Source organism: Morus notabilis, unplaced genomic scaffold (genome assembly GCF_000414095.1).
Source record: "Morus notabilis unplaced genomic scaffold, ASM41409v2 Scaffold1526, whole genome shotgun sequence".
NCBI classification, from domain to species: Eukaryota; Viridiplantae; Streptophyta; class Magnoliopsida; order Rosales; family Moraceae; genus Morus; species Morus notabilis.
The window spans coordinates 159,438-184,737 of NW_010363878.1; the positions used below are offsets into that span (position 1 = coordinate 159,438).

The following is a 25,300-nucleotide window of genomic DNA, read 5'->3' on the forward strand; positions in this document are numbered from 1 at the left end:
CATATTGCCTATTTCCTACTCTTCCCCTTCTTTTTTTCATTAAGTACCCACAAGTGATTGGTTTACACAAATATCCAACGACATGTACCGGATCTTCTCTGATTTTGTTGAGGATCACAATTCACAACAGACCGAAATGCCCAAAAACATTGCCACGATTGTTAGAATCCAATGTAAGCTTAATGGTTAAACCAAGCGTCTAATCATCTGAAAACTTTATTTCTTTTCAACGGGATAGGCCAATTCAGATCATTTTTGTATTATAATTTAATTCAACTTAATGCTAAATTATTAACATGAGATGGGAATTCTTATCCAATTATGTAATTTGAATTCTTTGCCCCTTAAATAATAACATGTCCCACTTGAAAGCTTTAGGACTAAAAACATTGGACTTGTTTAGAGGGAAAACTAAAGAAAAAAAATAAAAATAAAAATAAATATATATATATATACACATCATTCTTCTTTCCAACCCAATTCTTAACTTAAGTATGCTGGTAAAGGTGATGGTGATGATAAACAAAACGACAACTCATGTAATGAAAAGCTTTCTGTGAACTTTTTCTTCACATTAGAAGATTAAGCCTAACTTAGCAAGCCAGCCACTAAATTCAATTAAAAGCCTTTCTTTTAAGTTTTCTTTTCTCACTTTTCCAGATAGACAACTAGATATGATGGTTTCCTGTGTTTATCATTAGATTCTTTAGTTGTGATCCAGGGTTCATTACATCGTTGGGACAAAAGGGATTATTGAATTAATAAGAACAATGTAGATTAAATTATGGAAACACTTATGCTAATCTATTTCATTCCAATCTCTCTCTTTCCTCACCTTTCATTCATTTCACAACCAAATAGTGTATTTTATACTATTATGTAGATACTCTATAGGGGGTACTGATCATCATGAACTGTATAAAATTTCTTCAGTAGGTTAGAATAAAAATACTCTACTAGTAGGATGTAATTTTGAAATATTAAGAGGTTGTTCAGCTGGGGTATTTTTGAGTAAAAAATTTAAAAAAAGCAACTCGAGTTACAATTTTATTCGAATTCATGTTCTTTTAAGTTTGAACTCGAGTTTGAGACTAAAACTCGAGTTCAAGTTTTCCCTTTAACTCGAGTTTAGAAACTCGAACTCAAATTAATGAACAATATTTTTTCTATTATTAAAAATGCTATAATTTTTTCATTTTAATTCTTATTGAGATTTTTTTTTCTATGCGTTGACAACGAAAAAAAGAATAAAACCCGACCCATATACCATATTAAAATTTTTCATCAGCATTGAGTTTTTATTAAAATACTATCTAAATATAAATTTAAGTTTTGACTCACTCAAAAACAAACTCAAAAAGATTCTTATCTCAAACCATAACTCAAATGTACACAACTAAACACAAACTCAAATTACAACTTCAACTCAAGTTATAATTCAAACTCAACTCAAAATCTATACTTAAGTTACCTAACTCAAAAACATTAAAAGAACAAGCCCAATCTTCATCAAAATTGTTCGATTTTCATCAAAAAATTTTAAATTATCATACTTTTTTCTTTAATGAAGCAATCTAATGGTTCGAAATTGTATCAGTTTCTTCAAAAGTTTCGCATAATTTTGCCTCTTTGTTGAAAAAATTTAGCAACTGAGAGATCTTTGAGCTCTCTATTGTTTGTACATAATTGTGTTCCTTATTTTATCCCTAGAATGTTTGTGGTGAAGTTGAAGTATGAGAAAACAAAAATGTCACGACTAGTACAGAGAATAATTAGGGGAAATGGGTGGGAGAGGAATGTGAGGAGCAAAAGGACAGCCTTTTTTCCCCCCTCGTCATGGTCTGGTCCGCTCAAAAGTTTTTTAACCACCAAAAGATAAGGAGGAGTGCACAGCTTTCATGATTTATTGGAAATGCTTCTTGCCCCCACCCTTAAAAAAATAAAAAAAAAATAAAAAAAATAAAAAAAAACCCTAACTTTTCATGATATTTTTTCCCCATCTCCTTTTTCTGATCATCAATTACTTTTCTTTTCCATTATTTCTTTTGAGTTATTTGTTGATTAAATTATCAAAATTTAATAATGTTTGATGAAAATATGACGGTGTAGAACAATATACTATGAAGTGCGAGTGTTGATAGTACATTTTTTTTTAGCAAATTCTCCATTAAATTAAACTAATTTCTCTAAAAAGAGGCCTTTTTTTTTTCTTTTTTTTTTTCCCAACCTCAACAACTAATGGCGAAGTTTGGTCTCTTAACAAACTGTTGTTTCTTGAAAAAGAAGGCTTGACTTTATAGTGCATACAGCCTATTAAAGATTTGCTTTGTGGTTTTATTACTGCATTTTTTTTTGGGTAGAAGTGCATGTTGTTGTTGGCTTTGAGTGTGGGACTATGAACCACATTTTACATCCTGGCCAACTAAAAATTATAACTATAATCATGATTACATGATGCTTTAACATTGTCAATTACATGGCCATGGCCCTAAATATTCTTCTACTATGTTGTCATTCTTGACAGTGTAAAATCCTAAAAGTAACCCTTTCAAAAAGTCCTTGTTTTATTAGTTCCACTGTGTCAATAACTGGCAATGTCTATTTTGGTCATGGCTGAAGAGATATCACCTCATGAAGGCAAATGTCACTAATCTCATTCCTATTTAGAACCTATTCTTTTTAAGTTGACATATGTCTGTGAGTCTCAGTGGACATTTAGTTCATATATTCAGAATCATTCTCGTTTTACATGTATTTTTTATGAGAAAAAAACACTGTAGAAAATCCTAAATTATTATTCAGAATAAGGGACGAATACATAAAATAAACATTCATTTTTTTAAAAACGAGTTGAAAAAAAAATGTATAAGCCTATCAAAATTCGACGTATATGAATAGGACTGACACTGATAAATAGAAATGCTCATTAAAAAAGGTGTAAGATGCATTGATTATTGACTCTACTAGTAGTAATTTGCTTAGGCTTGTGGTTCTTCATAAAACAAACCAAAAGTGGTTAAAAACAAAGTTTACAGAAAGAGCAGGAGAGAAAAAGAAACAGTGTCAAAAGGTCTAATCTAATGCTTATTGCCCACATTTGCGCCTTTTTTATTATTATTATTATTATTTTATGTGACAAATTGATTAAACAAACCTTTTTAAAATATATGTGGTTATAGCTTTCTGGTTTGTTTATCAGTAGCAATATGATTGCTTAGACAACGCTGATCCCAGGAAAATATTTTATTTTGCTTTGTTTGAGGACTATCTTAAATAAAACCGAAAGCCCACTACTAATTCCATGGACAGAAATGTGGAACATCATCAATACTGCATTAACTCTATTACATGATGTTGGCACAAATTCCATTCCTATATTAAAAAAAAAGTGTTTACGTGATATAAATACACAAAATAAAACAATCATACTGCTACAATAAAGAAACGATATAATAAAATCAGGAAACTGGATACCCACCACAAACGGAAAACGAGAACTATCTGTCATCGTAATATACCCTACAATAAATCCTTATTTTATTGCTTTCGAGATAACTTGATAAAAATGTTTTACAGAAATCCTGTTCACTTCGCTAATTTGAGTTTGTAATTCAAGTTGAGATATGATTTTATATGAGAGCTTTTTATTGTAGTAAAAAAGTTAGATGTGATTGTTTGTAAGAGCTTTTTACTGTAGCAAAACTCGAATTAGTGAAGTGAACGGAGCCATTTTAGACTTAACTCAATCTAACAAAACCGGTTTGTTAAGAGAGGATTACTCTCACCTCATTAAGTGGATCATGTCAATATCTTCAACCAATGTGGGATTCTAATACGCCCCCTCACGCACAGCATGGACCATGCCAAACCGCTGCGAATAAGTCGATATTGGGGGACCCAACATTGCAAAACTGAGCCTGCTCTGATACCATTTTATAGAAATTAAAGGATATTAAGCCTAACTCAACCTAACAAAATCAGCTTGTTACGGGAGGATTGCCCTCACCTCATTAAGTGAATCATGCCAATATCTCTAACTAATGTGGGATTCTAATAAAATACTAATATAGTTTTATGTCTCGTTTCATTTTACTAATTCGAGTTTTTAATTTTAAGTTTTTACAGTTAAAATTTTTTAAAAAATGTCACATTTAACTTTTTTTTATTACAGTTAAAAACTCTAAAAAAATATAACATCTCAACTTAAATTAAAAACTCAAATTCACAAAACTCAAATTTATCTCGATCTTTTACGAAACACATCCTACATTGTAACATATAAATATAAAAGCATGATATGATATTTATTACATATAATAATGACGTAAAAAAACAATATTCATGGGGATAATAAAAATTTTGTATTGATATAATTTTTATACAAAATAAATATCATATTACAGATTTAGGGAGGACCGCAAAATTATCCTAAAATCTTAATAGTGATGCTTTTTGTTAGGATGATGACGCGTGCGCTCCATTGTCAGATGCAGGGCATGAATATGCAGAATTAGATGGCAGCAGAAAGTGATGGCGAACCTAGAATGGAATACATGAATTTTAATCATGTAATGCCCACAATCATCATCCTATAGCTTAGCTGAGTTGGGTTCCATATTATTTTATTTATTTATTTATTTTCTTTTGGCACTGCAATTATAACTGAGCCACATAATCTTTCTCAATTAGCGTTTGTAATTATAATCCAACTATTCACCTCCCCATAGGCTTTTATCTTACAAATACAAATAAATGATTTAATGACTAATTGGGTTGGCCTTTTTTAAATGCTTCCAAACATAGTAAACTTTTTTTTTCTTAACCAAAAAGGCTATGTATCTTTAGCTGGGCAAGGTATAGCTTCTCCTGGTACAGTTAAGAAGATACGTTACCAGTTGTTGTACATTTGTGATAAATTTTTAAGTCTTGTTCATTTCACAGATTTAAATTTTTAATTTAAATTGAGATGTAATATTTTTTAAGAGTTTAACTTAAAAACTCGAATTGGTGAAATGAAATGAGGCCTTAGATTTCTTTTTGTTTTTGTTTTTTTTAAGGAAAATTTGTATTCAAATAGAAACAGATAAACAAACAACATAATATAAGATTAATGACCCGACAGAGAGACAGATGTATACCTGAGATTTGAGAACATGAGATAATCTCGACACATTAAGATCGAACACACCTACAGTTCTTTTTAAAAAAACTTCTCCCACTAAGATCAAGCACATCTAAAATTCTATTTGAAAAAACTTCTCCCATCAAAATAAACTTCCGAGCATTGAAAGGACAAAACACCAATCTCCACTCTAAGTGGCAAATTATGTAATTTCTTCTTTTTTTTTTTTTGGCAAGTGGCAAACTATGGGAATTCACAAATTTTCCAAAATAGTCGTTTTCTCTTTAAAGCTTTAGTAAATTCTTAAAGCAGCGAGATTCTATTTAGACACTTTAATTTTTTTAATTTTTATTTAACATGATTTACCTGCGACGGTAAATGTTTCAACTCATATAACAATTTTTTTATACTATTTAATATAAGGAGTTTTTCTTGTAGAAAAATTATATTCACATTAGCTAAAAAGAATTGTAACAAGAGTTATCTTGATTCTCATTCAACATTCTTAGGCCCCGTTCATTTCGCTGATTCGAGTTTAGAATTTGAGTTTTACTACAGTAAAAAGCTCTCACAAACAATCACATCTAACTTTTTTGCTACAGTAAACAACTCTCACATAAAATTACATCTCAACTCAAATTAAAAATTCGAATCAGCGAACTAAACGGAACTTTTTGAAAGGAAATTTTATCTTTAAATTACAATATATAAACATTCACAATAAATTTATATCTGGATGGAAGGCCACGCGCTTTAGACGCCGGTGGTTATGCTTTGAACTATGAAGGCATCTAGTTCTCTTCAGTGTTTGAGCGGATCTTTTGCCAGTTGCGTAAAACAAGTTGTTGTTTGAGTTCACAATATTAACCTATCAAAACAAGCCACGTAAGATACGACAGAGTCTTACATGCTCCGCCATTGATTTTAATTGGTCTGTCGTGAGACTTTTACTGACCTGCCTGTTAAGTTATCAGCCAGTTCGGCTTTGTGCCGCTCGTGAGTGGGACCCAATAAAGACGCTCTAGTGGGCCTCAACCGTGTCCCGTGCCTTATAGGTTCGGTGCCGAACCATGAATTTGAATTTTTTGAACGTTAGAAAGCCAGCGAGCATATGAATTGGCAAGCATGCCTTTATCATTCATAAGGTTCTTTACTTCTTTGGGTCAAATTATTATTATTTTCAAAAGAAAAATAAAGGACAAATTATTTATCTCTTATATTATATCTGATTTTCAAATTTATTGCCGTTCTTCCAGAAATAATTCTTAGGACATGCCAAATGGTTATAGGTCCCAATCATGTTTTAAACAAAATATGGTCATATAATAAAGTTATAGGGCACTAATAGTGCTTAGCACTACCCACTAATAAAAGATGAGTCCTGCAATGTGAGCTTTATAGGTAAAACTCACATTCTATCAATAATGCTACTTAACACCGATAGTGTCGTTAAGCATTTTTCTACAGTCATATGACTCAAATCTTGTAGCATCATAACAACAACAATAATGATATTTATTATTAAATGTGAGAATATCAAATGAATATTTTCGATTATAGAGAATTAATATAAGTTTCATTTTCGAATATTGATGCATTAAATGCATTTCTTGTTATTGTTATTTAGGCAAAACGAAGATTGTTGTTTTGATTTAACTTGGATGATCTATTCAATATTTAGTGTTGTAAATGACGTTTAATCAGTTCGTATTTTACCATATTATTAAATGAAAAGCATGAAAATTGAATTAAAAAAATTTAATATATTTTTTAGATGATGTGACATGATATCACTTGTTAAATACCATTTTAAATATTAAAACTAGACAAGTAATTATATTTGTGACCATTTTGAAAGTGGATTAATTTCATAAATGTCACCCGAAGTATATACTTACTTCAAAGTGTCTCTTAATTTTTTAAAATTGTTCAAAATACCCCTTAATATATAGAAAACAGTTAAAAAGACCCTTTCCATCTATTAGCTTAACGGTTTTACTACCGTTGTTAAAGATTAATTAAAAACATTAAATAATTTAATCTACATAAAACACTAAAAATTAAAAAAACAATAAAAAATTTCTTTTTTAAAAAAACCTCAACTATGTTATACATGCTCACCCCTCCACTTCCCTAATGGCACCACCATCATCACCCGCCGGCAACCCAACGTGCGCCACAACCACCTTCTCGACTCAACCCACCCCTCAATTCATTGGCCCAGCTCCCATGTCGACGGCTAGACGCGTTGCCGCCGCTTCGGCATTGCCGAAATTAGATCCTATCGTCTCTCACCGCCTGTCTCTCTCTCTCATAGTTCTCTGCCCATCTCATTACTGAGCCTCAACCAGTCGCATATTTACTGATGACAATAGCGTCTCTATTATCAAATCTATGACTTTCGTCAACCGCCGAGGGCGCCTCCCATCTCGCCGTCGTAGCGCAGCCCCGCACAACCGTCAATGAACCCAACTCGTAGTACGGATACTAGATCGCAAACACTTTCAACTTGCCCATATCCTATGCTCACCGGAGAAGTCTAACTTAGACCACGAGGGGCCTTGGTAGACAAAAACCCAGATTTGGAAGAAATCAGATCTTTGCTTGGTTGGTTTAACAGATTTCAAATTTTTTTTTATATGTTTGAGCAAAAATGACCCATTTAATGGTCTTCTCTCAGGTACATGGCAATAATTGTTGCAAATTAGTTTAAATAGCCAGTTTGAATTATTGATAAACTCAAACAGCATAAAAATAGTTGAAAGCATCTCGAGATTGTTGGTTCCGGTAATGAAGGTTATTCATTTTCATTAGTCTCAGAAGACAAAGGTGTGAGTAGAACACAATAAGACAAATAAATCTGACGTTTAACTAAAAAGTAAAAATATTGGTCAATTCCTAATACAGATGAATAAAAAGGGTCATACAACTTAATTTTACTTTTTTATTTTCAAATTTTATGTTTATTAATATGTTTTTAAATTAAAAGAGTATAAAAGTCATATTATGAATTTTTTAAACTTTTTCCTACTTGCCATGACGGCACTTCCGTGGATGGAGGGACTTATTTGAACTATTTTCTATATATCAGAGGATGTTTTGAATCATTTTAAAAAATTAGGGAATATTTTAAAACAAGATAAATATGTTAGGGGATATTTATAAAATTAATCCTTTTGAAAGTCCTAGAATCAAAGATATCAATCTACTTGGTAGCTTTTATTGCCACACCCCCATAAAAAGTAAAGTTGCCCACACTTTGGCTAAAATAGGTTTCTGGCAATTGTTCTATTTCAATGAATTTGCTTGTTCCCCTTATGCCTATGTATCAAGGCTAGAACAATGGATCTAAGACATAACATTGGACTTTTTCTACACATTGTGTATGCAAGGCTGCCAAGAAAAAAGCATTCTTGTTCTAATTGACTTATTTAGTTACGATAATTAAAATAATAACAAAGAGAAAAATCTGGAACAAGAATGACGAGCGATTTACAATTATATGGCTCTTTTTTTTTTTTTTTTTTTTTTTTTTTGGGGGGTTTTTTATATAGCTATTGGTGTAATAGTTTTAAGTAATATATATATAATTTATATTGCTTGGTTAGAAAAAAGGCGGAAGTTTAGGATAGGCTTCCAAGTCTATTATCTTAGATGATAAGGCCATTCATCTTCAGTAATTTAGATGGTAAATTCCCATTGTTATTATCATTATTGTGAGCTGAGGCAACCCCGGTTGGTAACTGTTTTCAACAACCATTCCACTAGTGAGAGAGACACATTGCCTAACAATCTTTTTTTCCATTTGGGAATGTTTACTTAAAAGCTTTTTTTTTTTTCAAATAATAAATAAATTGCTTGCCCGAGATTGTTTTGTTTTAATATCTTGACAATTGTCAAAGTTTTCTGTATATTTCGTGGCAACCAAGACTAGCTCACTAATAAAATTTTTGAATCTTTATGTTTGGTTTTGGTTGCCGCCGACTTTTGTATGCATGGATGGTTGGGAGAAGTCAATCTTTCAGTGACGTTTGGTTTATGGATTTAAAATCATGATTTATAATTATTTTTAATTTACGTGTATTTTTTTATGAGAAAAAATAATGTAGCGAACTATGAACCATGATTCAAATCATGGTTTGAATTTCCTTACCAAATGTAAATTTTGGATCAATACACCACTAATCACACATATTATCATACTATAAGTTATTTTCAGTAGAATTTATATGATGGTCCTTATCTACAACCATAGATTGAGTTGAGAAAATTTGTTACAATTTTGTGGTTTTGTTTGATAGTGGTGATGTTGATAGTTATTACTGGCCCAACGATTGAGTAAATTTGCAATGTACTTATTATAGAGTCGGTTTAATTGTCAGAAAGATTATATGAAGGCCAATACAAAGGGACAGTTTGTTATTATTGCCAAATTCAAGCCCCACAATCTCACCGGATTAGTATTACTAATTTTTTTTTTGTTTGAAAATGTCACATCCAAACCCACCTTTATGTTTTTCTTTTCAAATTATTTTCCCTCCTTTTTGATGAAAAGGTGCTTGAATATTTGAACTTGGGAAAAGAATAAGCAAAGAGTAATTAACTAGCAATCCAACATCACCTACTGTACTACTCTGAATAAAAAAAAAAAAAAACAAAGAGAAGAGAAAAAGGACCTAATGAATAATGATGTTCATTATATACAAAGCGCACAAACATAATGGACAAATCCACCACCAACCTCCAATTTGATTTATATATTGCTCTAAGATTTCGAACGTACAAAACATCATATAACGTTTTTTTTTAAGTGGGAAAATTTGTGTTTCACTTATTTTTCAAATTTTTTTTAAGGAGCCTGATTTTTTTTTTTAATTAGCCTCGTGTAACAATATAAAATTGGGATATACGTTTTAGCATTTAGAAAACTAAGGGCCCATTCATTTCACCGATTTGAATTTAGAATTTAAGTTTTGTTATAATAAAAAACTTTAAAAAACAGTCACATTTAATTTTTTATTACAGTAAAAAACTCTCATATAAAATCACATCTGAACTTGAATTAAAAATTCGAATAAGTGAACTAAACGGACCCTTAATTGATGCTATAGTAATTACCATTTACAAAAAAAAAAAATCAATAGAATGATTTTACCAAATATATAATAAATACATATACACATAATATCGCACTTAGGGAACTTTTTTTTTTTAGAAAAAATGAAAATTACTCGATATTAAAATTAGACTTGTTGAATCAAAGAATGCAATATTGAATTTTATAATGATAGTAATTATAATAATTATTATTATAACAAGTGCTGTGACTTTTATGAATTTCTTAGCAATATCATATTCTTAATTTGATGAAAATATATTTTTTATTGTATGAGTTTTATATTTTCATCAAATTAAGAATAAGATGCTGCTAAGTAATTCATAAAAGTCATAACACTTGTTATAATAATAATTATTATAACAAGTGCTGTGATTTTTATAAATTCCTATTATTATAATAAGTGCTGTGACTTTTATGAATTTCTTAACAATATCATATTCTTAATTTGATAAAAATATATTTTTTATTATATGAAAATTTTTATTAAAAAAATATTAACATTATTTTTTATGTCTTTCTTTTGGTCACTTTCTATCCTCTGGCATTTCTCTTTCCGCAAGCAGAAAACGAACTGTTGAATAGTATCTTGTTTCATTAATAGTTTTTTCACAATAATAAAGAAAAAATTAATCCGGGTGACCCTGAACTGACCGAATGCAAAGTCCCAAATAACCAAATCTTGGAGTTCAAGAAAAAAAATCTGAACAACAATCAAGTCATACGGCCTCACCTAGGGGTGTAAGAAATGAGCCTGAACCCGAATAACGCGCCCGACCCGACCCAAAAGTGGGGGGGGGGTTTAATATAAAAAATTCATATTCAAATAGTCCCAACCCGCACTGTGTGGGTTGGGGGCGGGGCGGGCATTTTGAACCCACTTTGCCTCGACTCGACCCGATTTAAGTGTGTAACCCTAAATCCATAAATCTATTTTGCTAGACTATCTCTATATGAACTGTTTATTTGACGTATTGTTAATTTTATTTCTAGACTTTATTGACTGTTAAGAAGTATGTTTGATGTTATGTTAATACTTATGAACTGTTTATGTATTTTATGCTTTTAGATTGTTAAAAGAGATATGAAGTCATAGATTAAAATTGATTTTCACCAACCCGAGTAACCCGAGCCTACCCGAGATCACCCGACAAGTTGCGGGTTTGTGAGCTTAAGAGAGTGTTACGGTTCAAAATTTTCTCAACTCGCACTGAGCGGATCGGCTCAATTTTTCAGCTTAACCGGACCCTACCGGGCCGAATTACACCCCTAGCCTCACCTCCTCTAAAGCGCGTGACAACACGCCACTCATTCCATATTTCCATTTCCTCTCGTCAAGTTCAATCCTCCCAATATCGTGCATCATTTTGCCAGACCACGCGCGTAGTGCAACTGTCGCGGATTTTGTAGGTGTTGGAAAATTCTGATTTTTTTTTGTTGATTAATAAAATTTTGTGAGTTCAGGAAATTGAAAAAAGAAGAAAAAAGAAAGTGTGCTTTTTTTTTTTTTAAGAACGGGAGGTTCGGGAGCAGGTTCGGAGTGTCGTTGGTTCGGGAGAGAGAAAGCTGAGTTAGAGAGAGAGAGAGAGAGAGAGGGAGGGTCACACTTCACAGAGTATAAAGTAATGGGAGAGAGATGGATAACATAATGGGAAGGTAGCTTTGCTTTGTTTTTGTAAAGAGCCAAAAAAAAAAAAAGCAAAAACAGAAAGCAAAACGTCATGGAGAATGTGAGAATCTGAATTGGAAACAAAGAAACCTCATTATCATCTTCTTCATCTTCATCATCATCAACAACTGCTACATTTACTACTACAGCTTTAGCTTTAGCTTTAACTGCACACGGATATTTTCCCCCAAGAGACGCTCTCTCTTCTCTTCTCTTCAGATCGTTTTGGAGTCTGTTCTGAGGAGGAAGATTCAATGCATTTCGTCATGTTGATCTGATTGTGGATTTTCGTGAATTTTTCGCTGCAAATTGTGGAGGAAAATCGTTGTTTGGCGAGGAAGCAAGCGAGCAGCATCAATGGCGGCCGCGGCGGAGGGGGCGTTCTCGTTCTCGGTTGCGTCGGTGGTGGAGGATGTTCTCCAGCAGCACGGGAATCGCCATAGGGAGCTAGATTTGGAGTCCAGAAGAGCCGAGGAAGCCGGTAAATGATTGTTATGTCTTCCTTTTGAGTTTTTATCTCTTGAGTGGAGAGAATTCTCTTGTATGCCATCTGATTTTTGCTTCTCAGCAGGATTTCAAGTTTCTGTTAAATTTTTGCCTAGTTATCTTTAAACTTTCAAGTTTTATATGGATCTACTGCCTTCATTTTCTCTGATCCACTTGATTATGTTTCCAATTATATTCAAAATTTTCGATTCTTGTCTAGTTTCAGAAAATTAGCTTCAGTTCTTAGCTTTATTTGCTAGTAATGCTAAAATAGGCTAAACCATTTCCGTAGCATCAAGAAGATATGAAGCTGCTGGGTGGCTGAGAAAGATGGTCGGAGTTGTAGCGGCTAAGGATTTGCCCGCAGAGCCTTCTGAAGAAGAATTTAGGCTTGGATTGAGAAGTGGAATTATCCTCTGCAATGTCCTCAATAAAGTTCAACCCGGAGCTGTTCCCAAGGTGAATATAATCTCAGTTTTGTTTCTTTTTTTTTTTTCCTCTCTCTCTCTCTGCAATTTCATTTGTCTCTGTTATTATGTATCTAAACGTATTCACATTGCTTAATTTGTTGTTCTCAGGTCGTGGAAAGTCCATGTGATGCTGCTTTGATCCCTGATGGAGCTGCATTGTCCGCATTTCAGTACTTTGAGAATGTGAGAAACTTTCTTGTGGCTATTCAGGAATTGGGAATTCCCACTCTCGAGGCATCTGATTTGGAACAAGTATGTTTCTTGCATCTCAATCGGGATAAAAAAATCTTAACAGGATGTTTCTTTTTTCTCTGTCTTTTCAGAAATTTGTGTCTGATAATTGAAATACATATGTTTCTGAAATGGGTTTTTTGGGGACTAATAAATGTGTTTCATGTTTTGTCCAGGGAGGGAAAACGACAAGGGTTGTGAATAGTGTTCTAGCGCTTAAGTCCTACTGTGACTGGAAACAGAGTGGGGGAAATGGAGTGTGGAAATTTGGTGGAAATGTAAAAGTTATCTCCTCAACAAAATCTTTTGTTAGAAAAAATTCAGAGCCATTTACGAATTCCTTGTCAAGGAACTCATCAATGACCGAAAAATCGTTGAACACTCTATCCTCTGATCTTGACTCTAATAAAATGGTTGGTAAGCTTAGCTTTTTTATTTTTATTTTTGTCTCTAGTGCTATATTTTTGAAGCTTGCGAAGAAGAATGACATTTTTTTTAATCATCATTTCTGCAGTCTAGTTCTCCCTCCTTGAGTATGCTTGTTCGTGCAGTTTTGTTAGATAAGAAGCCTGAAGAAGTTCCCACGGTAAGTATTATATATATACTCACTGCTGTAAGCTATATTAGCAGGGCATTCAAATGATTTGTTTTGTCCTTTTTTACCAAGTTGATTTTCCCTTTTTGTTCCTTTGTTTTGAACAGTTGGTGGAATCTGTGTTAAGTAAGGTAGTGGAGGAATTTGAACAGCGCATCTCAAGCCAATATGAGACGGTATGTTAGTTTGTCAAACTAAGAGTTAATAATTTAGATGATCATGTTTCTAATAGATCCTAGGAATTTTTCATACATTTATTGTTTTATTCCACAATTAAGTAAACTTATTTTTTGTTTATTTATCATTTTTATCTACAGGCAAAACCAGCTCCAAGAGAAATGACTATTTCGCATGGAAACAAGCCTCCAACTAAATCTACTTTCGGTGATAGAAAGGTATTTTCTTTTATTCTTTCTCAGTTTCTCTTCAATCTGCACCTAAGCATGTATGCGTGTATGCTATCCAAGTGTGTAATTGTAAAGGGCTTCATTCTTATCAAACTGTCTTTCTATCATGTCAATTTAGATGGAGGACAAAAATGCCAATACAATACAGAAAGAGCGCTTCCAAAAGAGTTGCATTTCTGACGAGGAATCGAAAAGGCAGCTGTTAAAACAGAAAATGATATTTGATCAACAACAAAGAGATATTCTGGTAGGCAACAATTGAGATATACCATCATTCTATTCGAATTTTACTGTTAAGGATATTCATACCAGTTTTATTTATTTATTTTTTATAGGATCTAAAGAATACTATTCACACAACGAAAGCGGGAATGAAATTTATGCAAATGAAGTTTCAAGAAGAGTTCCACAATCTTGGTAAGTGTCAGAATAAAGTTTAAATTTATTTGCATACTAGTTCCACAATTCATGCAAAGCTGGTATTCATGCCCCGTGTTAATTTCTCACATCAATATCATTTCCAAAGATCTCACATATTCTTTTTCCAGGTTTGCATATTCATGGCCTAGCTCATGCGGCATCGGGTTATCATAGAGTTCTTGAGGAGAACCGAAAATTATATAACCAAGTACAAGATCTCAAAGGTGTAAATTATGATATCATGCCTAATTTCCGACTATCATTCTTCCATATTATTTCTATTCTTCGAAGTAATATTGATTATTTATTTGTTATGTCAACTAGGAAGTATCAGAGTTTATTGTCGAGTGAGACCCTTTTTGTCTGGACAACCAAACTCCTTAAGCACTGTGGATCATATAGAAGATGGAAACATTACTATTAACACCCCTTCAAGGCATGGGAAAGGACGCAAGTCATTCTGCTTTAACAAAGTTTTTGGGCCATCTGCAACTCAAGGTTGGTAATTTTTTTCTTTTAGATTTTTTTCCCAGATTCTTGCTATCTCAACATTATCTTAACGTCATTTTCTCTCGCAGCTGAGGTATTCTCTGATATGCAGCCACTTGTACGGTCTGTTCTTGACGGTTACAATGTCTGCATATTTGCATATGGCCAAACAGGATCAGGAAAAACTTACACGATGGTATGATATAAGACATTTAGCCAATGCAAATTGTCTAGACTTGAACTATTATATGTAACTTAATGTTTGTGCAAATTTGTTAAATTTTAGTTTTGTTTTATTTTATTTTTTTCAACTTGTCTAGACTGGACCCAGAGAACTTACAGAGAAAAGCCGAGGTGTAAATTATAGGGCATTGGGCGATTTGTTTATAATAGCAGATCAAAGGAAGGATACTTTGTGCTATGATGTTTCAGTCCAGATGATCGAGATCTATAATGAGCAAGTGAGGGATCTTCTTGTTACAGATGGAACTAACAAAAGATATCCTTTTTTCTAATTCTTTTCCCAGGAGGTCAAATTGAAATTCAAGATCGAGTTTTATTTGTCAAAATACGTATTAACTTTGATTTGCACATAAAAATTACTTATAAATATCCATGAAAAATTGGTTTGAAGAATACAGTAAATGCTTTGCTTTTAAGACAATTCTGGGGCATCCCACTCAAGAATTTCCTTAATTATGGACACGTTAGAAATTCGGAATAGTTCTCAAACAGGACTTAGCGTGCCCGATGCAAATCTTGTTCCTGTTTCATCAACAGCTGACGTAATAGATCTCATGAATCTTGGACAAAGGAACCGTGTTGTGGGCGCAACAGCCTTGAATGACCGCAGTAGTCGCTCTCACAGGTAAGAATCTAGTCCTCTCCATCCCATCTTCCCTTTCTTTTTGTATCCTTGGATACATATATTTCCATGCATGATGCTCGATGAAAACTAACTACATCGCTTTAATTTTTATCAAAATGCAGTTGCTTGACAGTTCATGTTCAAGGAAGGGATTTGACTTCTGGGGCTATCCTTCGTGGATGCATGCATCTAGTTGATTTAGCTGGGAGTGAGAGAGTAGATAAGTCTGAGGTGACTGGAGACAGATTGAAAGAAGCACAACATATCAACAAATCTCTCTCTGCTTTGGGTGATGTAATCGCTTCCCTTGCCCAAAAGAATCCACATGTCCCTTACAGGAACAGCAAACTTACACAACTGCTCCAAGATTCACTTGGTAAGAAAGTGTGCTCTCTTATATTTCTCTTCCTGCTTTGTTTTTTTCCGTTGAAAATATTCTGATTATTGCTTTGGAATCCTATCAAATATCTATAGGAGGGCAGGCCAAGACATTAATGTTTGTTCACATAAGCCCCGAGCCAGATGCAACTGGTGAAACAATAAGTACGCTTAAATTTGCTGAGCGTGTCGCTACAGTTGAACTTGGGGCTGCCAAGGTGAACAAAGACACTACAGATGTCAAAGAACTTAAAGAACAGGTTGCTTCTCATTTTCATTTTTCTCTTTTTCTCAAATCATGACCCCCCCGTTGTGGTTATAGACTTTCCTTACGTCTCCGCGATTTTTGAAACTTTAATTGGCACCAGATTGCCAGTCTTAAGGCAGCATTGGCAAGGAAAGAAGAGGAAGCAGAGCACAATCAATTCTCTGTATCTGGCAGCTCTGATAAGTACAGGTCCAAAGCTAGTGAAATGTCACCTTTTCAATCTAAACTTCAGAGTCCAGATATCTTGACTGGTGTAGTCAACATGGAGGTAAATATTTGGCTTGATAATGAGCTTTAGCAGAAATACTTTCTTCATTATATCCCAATGTGTACTTTTAAATCAAATTTTACGATCCTTGGTTCATAATCATAGTGAAACTTAAAAGTCATAAACTGATGTACTGATTCTGCAGAATCACAAAATCTCTGGTTTGAGGCAAAAGAGGCAAAGCTTTGATCTTGACGAGCTACTAGCAAACTCACCACCCTTTCCCCCAGTGAGTAGTCCTGGCCAGAACTATGGGGAAGAGGACAAAGACATGAGCTCGGGCGAGTGGGTTGACAAGGTCATGGTGAACAAGCAAGAAGTAAGCAGGGTTGAAAACCCTCTTGGATGTTGGGGAGCAGAAAATGGAAACTTATCCGACATGTTTTACCAGAATTATCTCCCAGATTCCACCAAGGTTTACCCGGAACAAGCCTACAACATGTTCATGGGAGGAAACCGGTTCAACGGTGTAATTAGTACCGATGACACAGATGATCTTGACGCTGCCACAAGTGACTCCTCAGAGCCAGACTTGCTTTGGCAGTTCAATCAAACCAAACTTAGTGGCTTAACCAATGGTATTGCGTCAAAGACCAAGAAACTCAACACAAAACCCACAAAGAGCCCAGAAATAAGGTAAAAGAGAACTTGATATCTCCATTGTCATTTCTTCATTTCAGTATTTTCTGTCTAGTGTCTACCTAGTCAACAGAACATGGTTTTCTTCTAACAAAGTTTGTCTACTGAAATTTTGCAGCAAAAATTTTGGTTCTTCTCTAGGCCCTTCACCTTCCCGGAAAGTATCAAATGGAGTCCCACATCGGATAGGGAGGCAGCCAGCCCCAGTTGATATGAAACGCAAAACCGGCAACAGAAAGTAGAAGCGTGACACGCTGATGGGTGATTTTTTTTTTTTTTTTCTCTGAATTTGTTACACAGAGAGAGAGAGAGATGTTTCTTATTTTTTATTTTTTTTGCTATAGAATTAACTGCAGCAATAAGTCCAGTTGCTTGTATATGTGTAAGAGTGAGTCCGTGTAAAAAACTCCTGCCCTGCCTGCTTGGTGTGGATAACAAACAAATGATTTTGTTCATAGATTCTATATTTTACACTATGATAATAGTTGAAAAATATTGCTTTGACTCAGGAAAAAAAAAACTGTGGACCAAATTTCTGTTCTTTAATGCTTGAAAAGGGCACTCGTAGTGGTGCAAATAAAAATATTTATCTCGGCTAAATAATTAAATTGAAGCAAATTCATGATGTGGTTATTTTTTCTTCTCTCTCTTTTAATTCATTGTAAGTCTTGTGGTTGGTTGGATAGGTGGTCCTTGGCAGATGAAGCTTCCAAATTTTGGTCAGTAGCAAATGAAGACTTTTTTCCTTTTTAATAATTTTTGGCCTGTGAAAGACGGCAAATGGACTCCTTTTTTTTATATAAAGGAAAATGGACTCTTCAGTTAGAACTTAGACGTAATTATTTTATTTGTTATTTATTCTATCCGGAAGTAACATGCTTTTTTTTTTTTAATTAAATATTGTTTATCCTTAATCATTCAGTGAAAGAAAACAAAAATCTAACTTCAAGCACAAGAAGTTTACCACCAACGCAATTCTTGTCAATAAGATTCACTCAAATTCATCACTTTCTATTTCTACGTTAGGCTTGGGACACTTTGCATTTCTCCAAAAAGCTTAATGGTATATAACTAATTTCAATTAAAAAAAATCATTTATCACTATTAATGATGCAAGCATTATATATTTAGCCGAATACCATTAAGCATTGTCGTTTAATTTTTGCGATTATGCAAATAGAGCAAGCTCAGTTCATGAAAAAGGAATAGGCCAGAGCTAAAAACAGCGTAAGCCACAAACTAATGAGACATTTAATTCATAGTTTAGAACCATAATTTATAATTTAAATTTTTTATAAAAAAAAAACACTATAAAAAATTAAGAATAATAATTCAAAACTAATGACGAATCCTTAAAATAAACATCTCATGACCTTTACTGCCACAATTTTTACTGTTAATCTAGAAACTATTGGGGAGAAAATATGCTAGGGTTTCTTATTAAACTGTTTAATTAATTACATCAAAAAATAATGTTTATATACTTACAAAATAAATGAAAAGACTATTCTACCCTTACTAAAAGATAAAGACAAATAATAGTAACTAATATTATTTAACATTTACGTCCTTTCCATTTATGATGAATAATTTTTCATGTACTTTTTCGATAAGATTTTTTTTTTTCCCCACGTACTTGGATGCAAATTTTTGTGGCTTAAAGCATGGTTTCTGTAATTTCATCAAAAGCTGTATAACAATTTTGTGGACTACAATCTCATATGACCACACAACAGAACTTTCTGGAACCTTCTTTCTTTCTTTCTCAGCTTCAGCTACAACCTCACAGCTGCTTTTTTTGGGTCCCACAGGGCTACAAATTAGTCCTTTAGACCAAACAGAATCTCATATCATCTCATTATATATAAGAAAGCAAGAACACACTCCTCCTCTAACGTTTTGTTGGATCCTCCTAAAGGCACAAATTTACAATTTACAAATTACTGAAACTGGTCTGTTTCGTGAACCTTAAGGTTTCTACCTTTAAAATGTCGAACGCCAGAGGAGGGTGTTACTATTCAGTTCTTGGAGTGGGCAAACAAGCCACTGCCTCTGAAATTCGTGAGGCTTATCGTAGACTTGCTCTGGTAATTACTTGATTTACTGATTATTGACGAATGCTGATTTTTTTTTTTACTTTACTTTCTGGGGTTAATTTACTCTCATTTTTTTTCCATGTATTTTTCAATTATTTATTCTCTTTTATTATTATTTGGGTAGAAATGGCATCCAGACAGGTGGGTGAAAGACCCCAAAGCTGCTGGAGAAGCCAAGAAGAGGTTTCAGAAAATCCACGAGGCTTATTCAGGTATGTCAATATATAGTTGCTATATATTGTTTTAAAATAATCGGCATTTTGGGTTTTGGGAGCTTTCTGAGTGATTTTGTAATTTGTTCTACATTTTGTGAGCTTTCTGAGTGATTTTGTAAATCAGTGGTTAAAAAATTGCATGGTATATTTTTCTGTGTGCAGTTTTATCAGACAAAAGAAAGAGAACTATATACGACGCCGGATTGTTTGGCTTCATAGGAGACGACGAGGATGAAGTGAGTATGGTTTTCCTAATTTTGTAAAGTTTTTCATTTTTTTTCCCCCTTAATTTTATGTCTTTGGGTGGATGATACTGAAAAAGTATTGGAACACGCACAGGGATTTTGTGACTTCATGCAAGAAATGGTAGTCTTGATGAAAACCGAAAAGAGTGAGGTACATATATAATAATAATAATAATAATAATAATAATCTTTGTGCTAATTATTAAGTACTCAAGTACATTTCAATTGGTTATAGACTGACATTTATTGTAAATGGTTTTCTGGTTGTGTAAATTATTGATAGAAGAAGAACAGTTTGTAGGATCTTAAGAGGCTGTTATCGGACATGATGGCTGAGAATGAAAGATCCATGTTCGGATTTCATGAAAGGAACACTTCCCCAAGTCCTGGGAAAAGAATCCGTACGTGTAGCTGAAAAGTACACAATGTTTAATCTTTTGTATGGTTTTATCTGAGTTAACTTGTTCATGGCCTCTTCTGTAACTCCCCCATTAATTTTCAGCTGGGGTTGCTTGTAATTATCCTCGCAACGAATGTGCAATCTTCATGTATCAACGATTCATTTGGAATCGTTGTTGCTAATTGTATCAGATGCGAATCATGTTGTTAATTTTGACAACAATTTATGATATATGTTAAAAAAAAAGCCACTTTTATTTTTATTATTTCTTTGTTATTTTTTTTTATTGTAACAAACTGATTTGTGGTTGACAAGTTGAAAAGTTAGAGTCTGTTTGATTAGAGGATTCGTTCTCTGATTCGAATCATGTTTCATGGTTCGTTATAGTATTTTCTCTCATAAAAAATACATATAAATTAAAAATAATTTTAATCTCATAGTTCTAATCCATGAACCAAACAGACTTTTAATTTTACATTTAAAGTACCTGTATGTGGCTGTTATTCATACCTGTTTTTGAGGCCTTAGCAGATACGAAAAGCTACTTAAGGGACGTCACAGCATGTGGCTGATGTTTTTGGTATTGATCCTGTATTATCTGCCAATCTTCTCGAAGTTTCTTTTCTCCACTTGGAAGATTATAACATAAAAGCGGGATTTGAATAAGACCCTTCTCGATTCTTTGAGAAATATTAGTATTATTATTTCTATCACTTTTTTATTATTTTTTATATTTATTATTTAACACATAAATTTTATTATCTCATTTTTTATTTAAATAATAATGTATCATATTTATAAAATTTAAGTGTCAAATAATAAATATAAAAAGCGACAGAAAAAGTCTCAATTAATATTTTCCGACCATTCTCCTTTATTGCATTTTGGGAAGGCGTTTTTTTTTTTTTTTTTTGACTAATTTCTTCCTTGTGAACAAACCCACAAATAATTAGCAGCTTTTGCTGATCAAACTAATAATTGAGCTGGTTTTGGTCCCCACTTGGGTTGTTTCTCTGATCTCTCTGCTAATTAATTCTTCTGATTTCCTAATTCAGTTCATATATATGTCACTTTCTCATCATAGGGGACACAGGAACTTGTATATATAACAAGGCCTTTGGTCCTTACTGGTTGTTTCTAGAACTAACGAATTGTGGTCCATTTGTACAACTATCAATATTACATTTTTTTTTTTTTTTGGAACCGTTTAATATTTGGTACAACAACTTTATGTAGCTTGAGGTTAAAGGATATATATACCTGCATATTTATTCCGTTTCAAAATAAATAAAATAAAATGGTGCCAAAACAAAAGTTGGCTTAACGCAATAAAAAAAAAAAAAAAACGTGTACGTCTGGTGGTATTAGTCAAATGTTTGTGTTTTCTATTTGAGCCCGCCAGAAATACTGAAATTTCCTTTTATCCTAATCTAATTTCCACAAAGAACAGCAATAAAATTATACAACAACTCAAGAAAGTTATATTATTATGTTCCTTATCTAAACCCACTTTCCCAACTGATCCTGATTTTTTCCTGAGCTCCTCTAGAGAACCATGAAAATAGGCTCGGTAAGTTTTGCTCAAGAGATAGTGTTGAGAAATCTTCCGTAATCAAAGATTCGAACCTCAAAAGCAATCAAATGAGCAATCTAATCACACTCAGAGAAATCCAGAAAAACAACTTCTTTATTGATCTCCAAGAACTCGACAACAGCAATCCAAGAAACATTACAATCAGAAATCTTTCTCACACTTTCTCTATGTGATTATACAATGCTTCTGTATGCAATTCTTTTGAAACAGTTTTAGTCGTTAAACAAAAAAACTTATAATTGTGCCTCCACTCAATAATGAAGACTAAATCTATAACGAAAATGTTTCTCCCAATTAACTATGTATGAGTTTGTGGATGATGGGAATGGGGACTGCATTTGCAAAATGCTGAGCGAGTGCTAAACTCATGAACAAGATATCAAAATCAGACTAAATAGTGATGAAGATAATAGAAGAGTTAACTATCCACAGTTAACACAATTATTTTTTAAGTTAGACAATTATTTTTTTTAAAGTTAGACAAGTATTTCTTAATAACAAATAAAATTATACATATTATGTTTATTTTAGTCATCTTAACTATCCATAGTAATTCAACTTCACAATTTACCAAACGCTATTACACGGCTTTTGAAACTAGAAACCCTTATATAATTACAGTTTATCAACCTCACAATTAAACAGGTGTACCACTTCATCGTGTTTACGTGGTGTACTTGTCCAAAAATAATTTATATTTGGCTAACTAGTTAGAATTATTCAACATTTTAAATGTGAATTCTATTTAAGGCTTACCTAATACACCGATCTAATATTATTTTACAGCATAATAATTTAATAATTTGTTGATGTTAACTCTATTCAATAAATAACATGAACTCTGGAATAGTAGTAGCTGGTAGTTTATTTTTCTACCCGATGTGTTCTTTAAGATATGCTTTGTCGAAAACGAGTATTATATATAACATTTTTTTAGAAAAGACAAGCAAAGCAATCCATTAGCTAATGAAAGACAAAATTTTAGTTTGGTGCACTTGGAAATTTCTTTTGGGGTCAAATATCGCGTTCCGCAGCTTTATTTTTTTTTAACAAAAAATGAATGGAAAATTGTCAATTAATATTTCTTAGAATTCAAAGTCTCCTATCAAGGTGCTTGGAAAACTCTCAGTTTGCTCAAAATCTTCAATCTATAAAAACAGCTTTTTTGCCTATCTAGCTATATCATCACCGTATCCAGTATCCACAACTAAGAACATATATCACAAAATCTTCCTATAAAGTCAGCCCTTTGCCCTCAACAAAAATATGGGCGTCACAAGTTTTATGCAGGAATTTTCTAGCCCTGTACCACCACATATATTGTTCAAGGCGGTCATCCTAGACATCCACAACCTTGTCCACAAGGTCATGCCTCAGGCCATCGAAAGCATCGACATCGTCCAAGGCAACGGTGGCCCCGGAACCATCAAGCAAATCAATTTCGCTAAAGGTACGCATACATATGTGGTTGCATCTAAAACTTAACGATAAATATTTTCATAGATGTTTGTTTCATGTATTCATCACTGATTCTGAATCATAATTCATAGTTCTCTACAGTATTTTTCTCTTACAAAAAACACACGTAAAACGAGAATTATTCTAAATTATGATTCTGAATCTATGAACCAAACGTCCACTACCTTGTTGATAAACTTGGTCGGCGTCTTTTAGGTACACGTTATAAATACATGAGGCACAGGATTGACAGCCTGGATGTGGAGAATTTTAGGTGCAAGTACACTTTGACTGAAGGAGATGTGTTGACAGAAAAGATTGAGTACATTTCTTATGAGGTAGAGTTTGAGAAGGCTTCAGAAGGAGGGTGTGTTTGTAAGATGAGAAGTGAGTACCACATTGCACAAGACTTTGAGATCGACGAGGAAGAGATTAGGATTGGCAAAGAAAGAGCCATTGGCATGTATAGAGTCGTTGAAGCTTACCTCTTTGAGAATCCTGGTGCCTATGATCAGGAAAATGACGAGTCAATGTTTCTGATTAATTGAAGACAGTGTTATAAATTTATGATATTGTAATGTTTGTTTTGATTTATTGCCGTTTACATCTTCTTTGTCGTATTTGACCTTTATGTCGTTGAGATTGTCACTGTCGTTTACACTTTCTTGTTGTTTCTTTTTTTTTTTTTTTCTTTTTCAAGGAAGACCATAATAAACGATCTTGCAAATCGAAAGTTGCAAAATTTATTTCGGTTTCAAGTTTACTGTCGTTTTCAAATTTATTGTCGTTTTTATGTTGTTTTCAACTTATTGTCGTTTATTATTTTAAAGTCGTTTTTTTTTTCTTGTCATTTTATCATGCTCATCATGTGGAGATCTAATAATATTTATGAGATAACAAATGTATCCTGACCAATAATCGGAAAGGAAGGATTTTTCTTTTCTTTTTTTTTTTTGGGTGGGGGAAGAGAAAGGTGTCCATTTGTCTTACTTTTTAGCATTTTTGTCCTGATTTATTTTAAATTTTTACAATTTGCCTAAGATTTTTAAATTGATATTTTACTGCCAACTGATTAAATAGTTAAAATATGTCTCATTTTATTAGAAATTGCTGAATTAGTAAACAAAAAAGCTAAGACCACGTCACGATAAAAAGGGCATGTTTGGATTCATGTAGTAGGGACAGAACTTACAAAAAGACGAGAGAATGAAAAATGGTCGTCTAGGCTGCTCTTTTCCATCAAATATGGGGCAACTGACGACTTAATGAAAAAACTAATAACAGTCGCAAATGCCACAAAGGGACTAATCGATCGACTATTTTCATGAGGTGAGGGATCTAAATGCCAATAAAAGAAGTTGCGGACGAATGTGCAACACAAGATAAAGGTTAAGGACCAATAGTGCAAAAGACCCCTAAAAAAATGAATAGAGCTTATTACAGCACTCCACTCCGTGTGTTTTATCAAAATTACAGTGATTCTTATCTAATAACATCAACACCCCTTCTCAAACTTGGTTAAATTTAAGTGAGAAATGTCAAAACTACATCCGTGTTAAAATTGCTTTTTTTTTTTATTTGATTTTTTTGATAAAAAAATGTGCTATGTTGTGTTGTAATTTTTTTTAAAGAATTAATGTAAAAATATGTTAAAAATGTTAATGTGCTTAAATTTTTTTATTTTAATTTAAATTGCATTTTCGTTTATTATTAGCATAAAATGTTGCAATTTAGTTTTTTATTTTAATTAAATTAATTTTCATTATAATATTTTTTAATTGGTCCTAATAATGCTCTAAATATCTAATGGCTTTTTAATTTAATATGCTACTTCAGGACAACATTACTAAAACAAAAGATTTTTTA

The 25,300-nt window shown here is 32.9% G+C and overlaps 3 protein-coding genes across 4 annotated transcripts; all 3 read left to right on the top strand.

Annotated features, from left to right (window-relative positions):
• The first annotated feature begins 11,995 nt into the window (after nucleotides 1–11,995).
• On the top strand, nucleotides 11,996–17,860 carry LOC21390875 (kinesin-like protein KIN-14I). The gene is made up of 19 exons (XM_024170092.1): nucleotides 11,996–12,388; nucleotides 12,686–12,852; nucleotides 12,972–13,115; nucleotides 13,271–13,507; nucleotides 13,609–13,680; nucleotides 13,797–13,865; nucleotides 14,007–14,084; nucleotides 14,215–14,343; nucleotides 14,432–14,513; nucleotides 14,645–14,740; nucleotides 14,841–15,014; nucleotides 15,095–15,201; nucleotides 15,326–15,504; nucleotides 15,712–15,873; nucleotides 15,996–16,249; nucleotides 16,348–16,511; nucleotides 16,620–16,787; nucleotides 16,933–17,423; nucleotides 17,545–17,860. Exons 1-19 carry the CDS (start codon nucleotides 12,265–12,267, stop codon nucleotides 17,666–17,668), a joined length of 3,021 nt encoding a protein of 1,006 aa, XP_024025860.1. The 5' UTR covers nucleotides 11,996–12,264; the 3' UTR covers nucleotides 17,669–17,860.
• A 1,481-nt stretch (nucleotides 17,861–19,341) lies between these two features.
• LOC21390877 (dnaJ homolog subfamily B member 3) lies at nucleotides 19,342–20,627 on the top strand. Of its 2 annotated transcripts, none has more exons than XM_024170111.1 (5): nucleotides 19,342–19,513; nucleotides 19,647–19,734; nucleotides 19,900–19,973; nucleotides 20,077–20,133; nucleotides 20,266–20,627. In XM_024170111.1, exons 1-5 carry the CDS (start codon nucleotides 19,415–19,417, stop codon nucleotides 20,281–20,283), a joined length of 336 nt encoding a protein of 111 aa, XP_024025879.1. In that variant the 5' UTR covers nucleotides 19,342–19,414; the 3' UTR covers nucleotides 20,284–20,627. The 2 variants fall into 2 exon arrangements, with proteins under 2 accessions (XP_024025879.1, XP_024025880.1); XM_024170112.1 differs by having other exon boundaries at nucleotides 20,269–20,627.
• Nucleotides 20,628–23,242: 2,615 nt separating this feature from the next.
• LOC21390878 (major allergen Pru ar 1) lies at nucleotides 23,243–23,982 on the top strand. The gene is made up of 2 exons (XM_010105109.1): nucleotides 23,243–23,426; nucleotides 23,651–23,982. Exons 1-2 carry the CDS (start codon nucleotides 23,243–23,245, stop codon nucleotides 23,980–23,982), a joined length of 516 nt encoding a protein of 171 aa, XP_010103411.1.
• The last annotated feature ends 1,318 nt before the right edge of the window (nucleotides 23,983–25,300 follow it).

What these genes read in the sequence shown, in the direction of transcription:
- LOC21390878 (XM_010105109.1), top strand. Translation starts at nt 23,243, where the DNA reads ATGGGCGTCACAAGTTTTATGCAGGAATTTTCTAGCCCTGTACCACCA. An exon ending in GCAAATCAATTTCGCTAAAG is followed by an intron (nt 23,427 to 23,650) that starts GTACGCATACAT and finishes GGCGTCTTTTAG; the next exon opens with GTACACGTTATAAATACATG.
- LOC21390875 (XM_024170092.1), top strand. Translation starts at nt 12,265, where the DNA reads ATGGCGGCCGCGGCGGAGGGGGCGTTCTCGTTCTCGGTTGCGTCGGTG. An exon ending in ATCTTGACTCTAATAAAATG is followed by an intron (nt 13,508 to 13,608) that starts GTTGGTAAGCTT and finishes TCATTTCTGCAG; the next exon opens with TCTAGTTCTCCCTCCTTGAG. An exon ending in CCAAGTACAAGATCTCAAAG is followed by an intron (nt 14,741 to 14,840) that starts GTGTAAATTATG and finishes TATGTCAACTAG; the next exon opens with GAAGTATCAGAGTTTATTGT.
- LOC21390877 (XM_024170111.1), top strand. Translation starts at nt 19,415, where the DNA reads ATGTCGAACGCCAGAGGAGGGTGTTACTATTCAGTTCTTGGAGTGGGC. An exon ending in CTTATCGTAGACTTGCTCTG is followed by an intron (nt 19,514 to 19,646) that starts GTAATTACTTGA and finishes TTATTTGGGTAG; the next exon opens with AAATGGCATCCAGACAGGTG. An exon ending in AATCCACGAGGCTTATTCAG is followed by an intron (nt 19,735 to 19,899) that starts GTATGTCAATAT and finishes TTCTGTGTGCAG; the next exon opens with TTTTATCAGACAAAAGAAAG.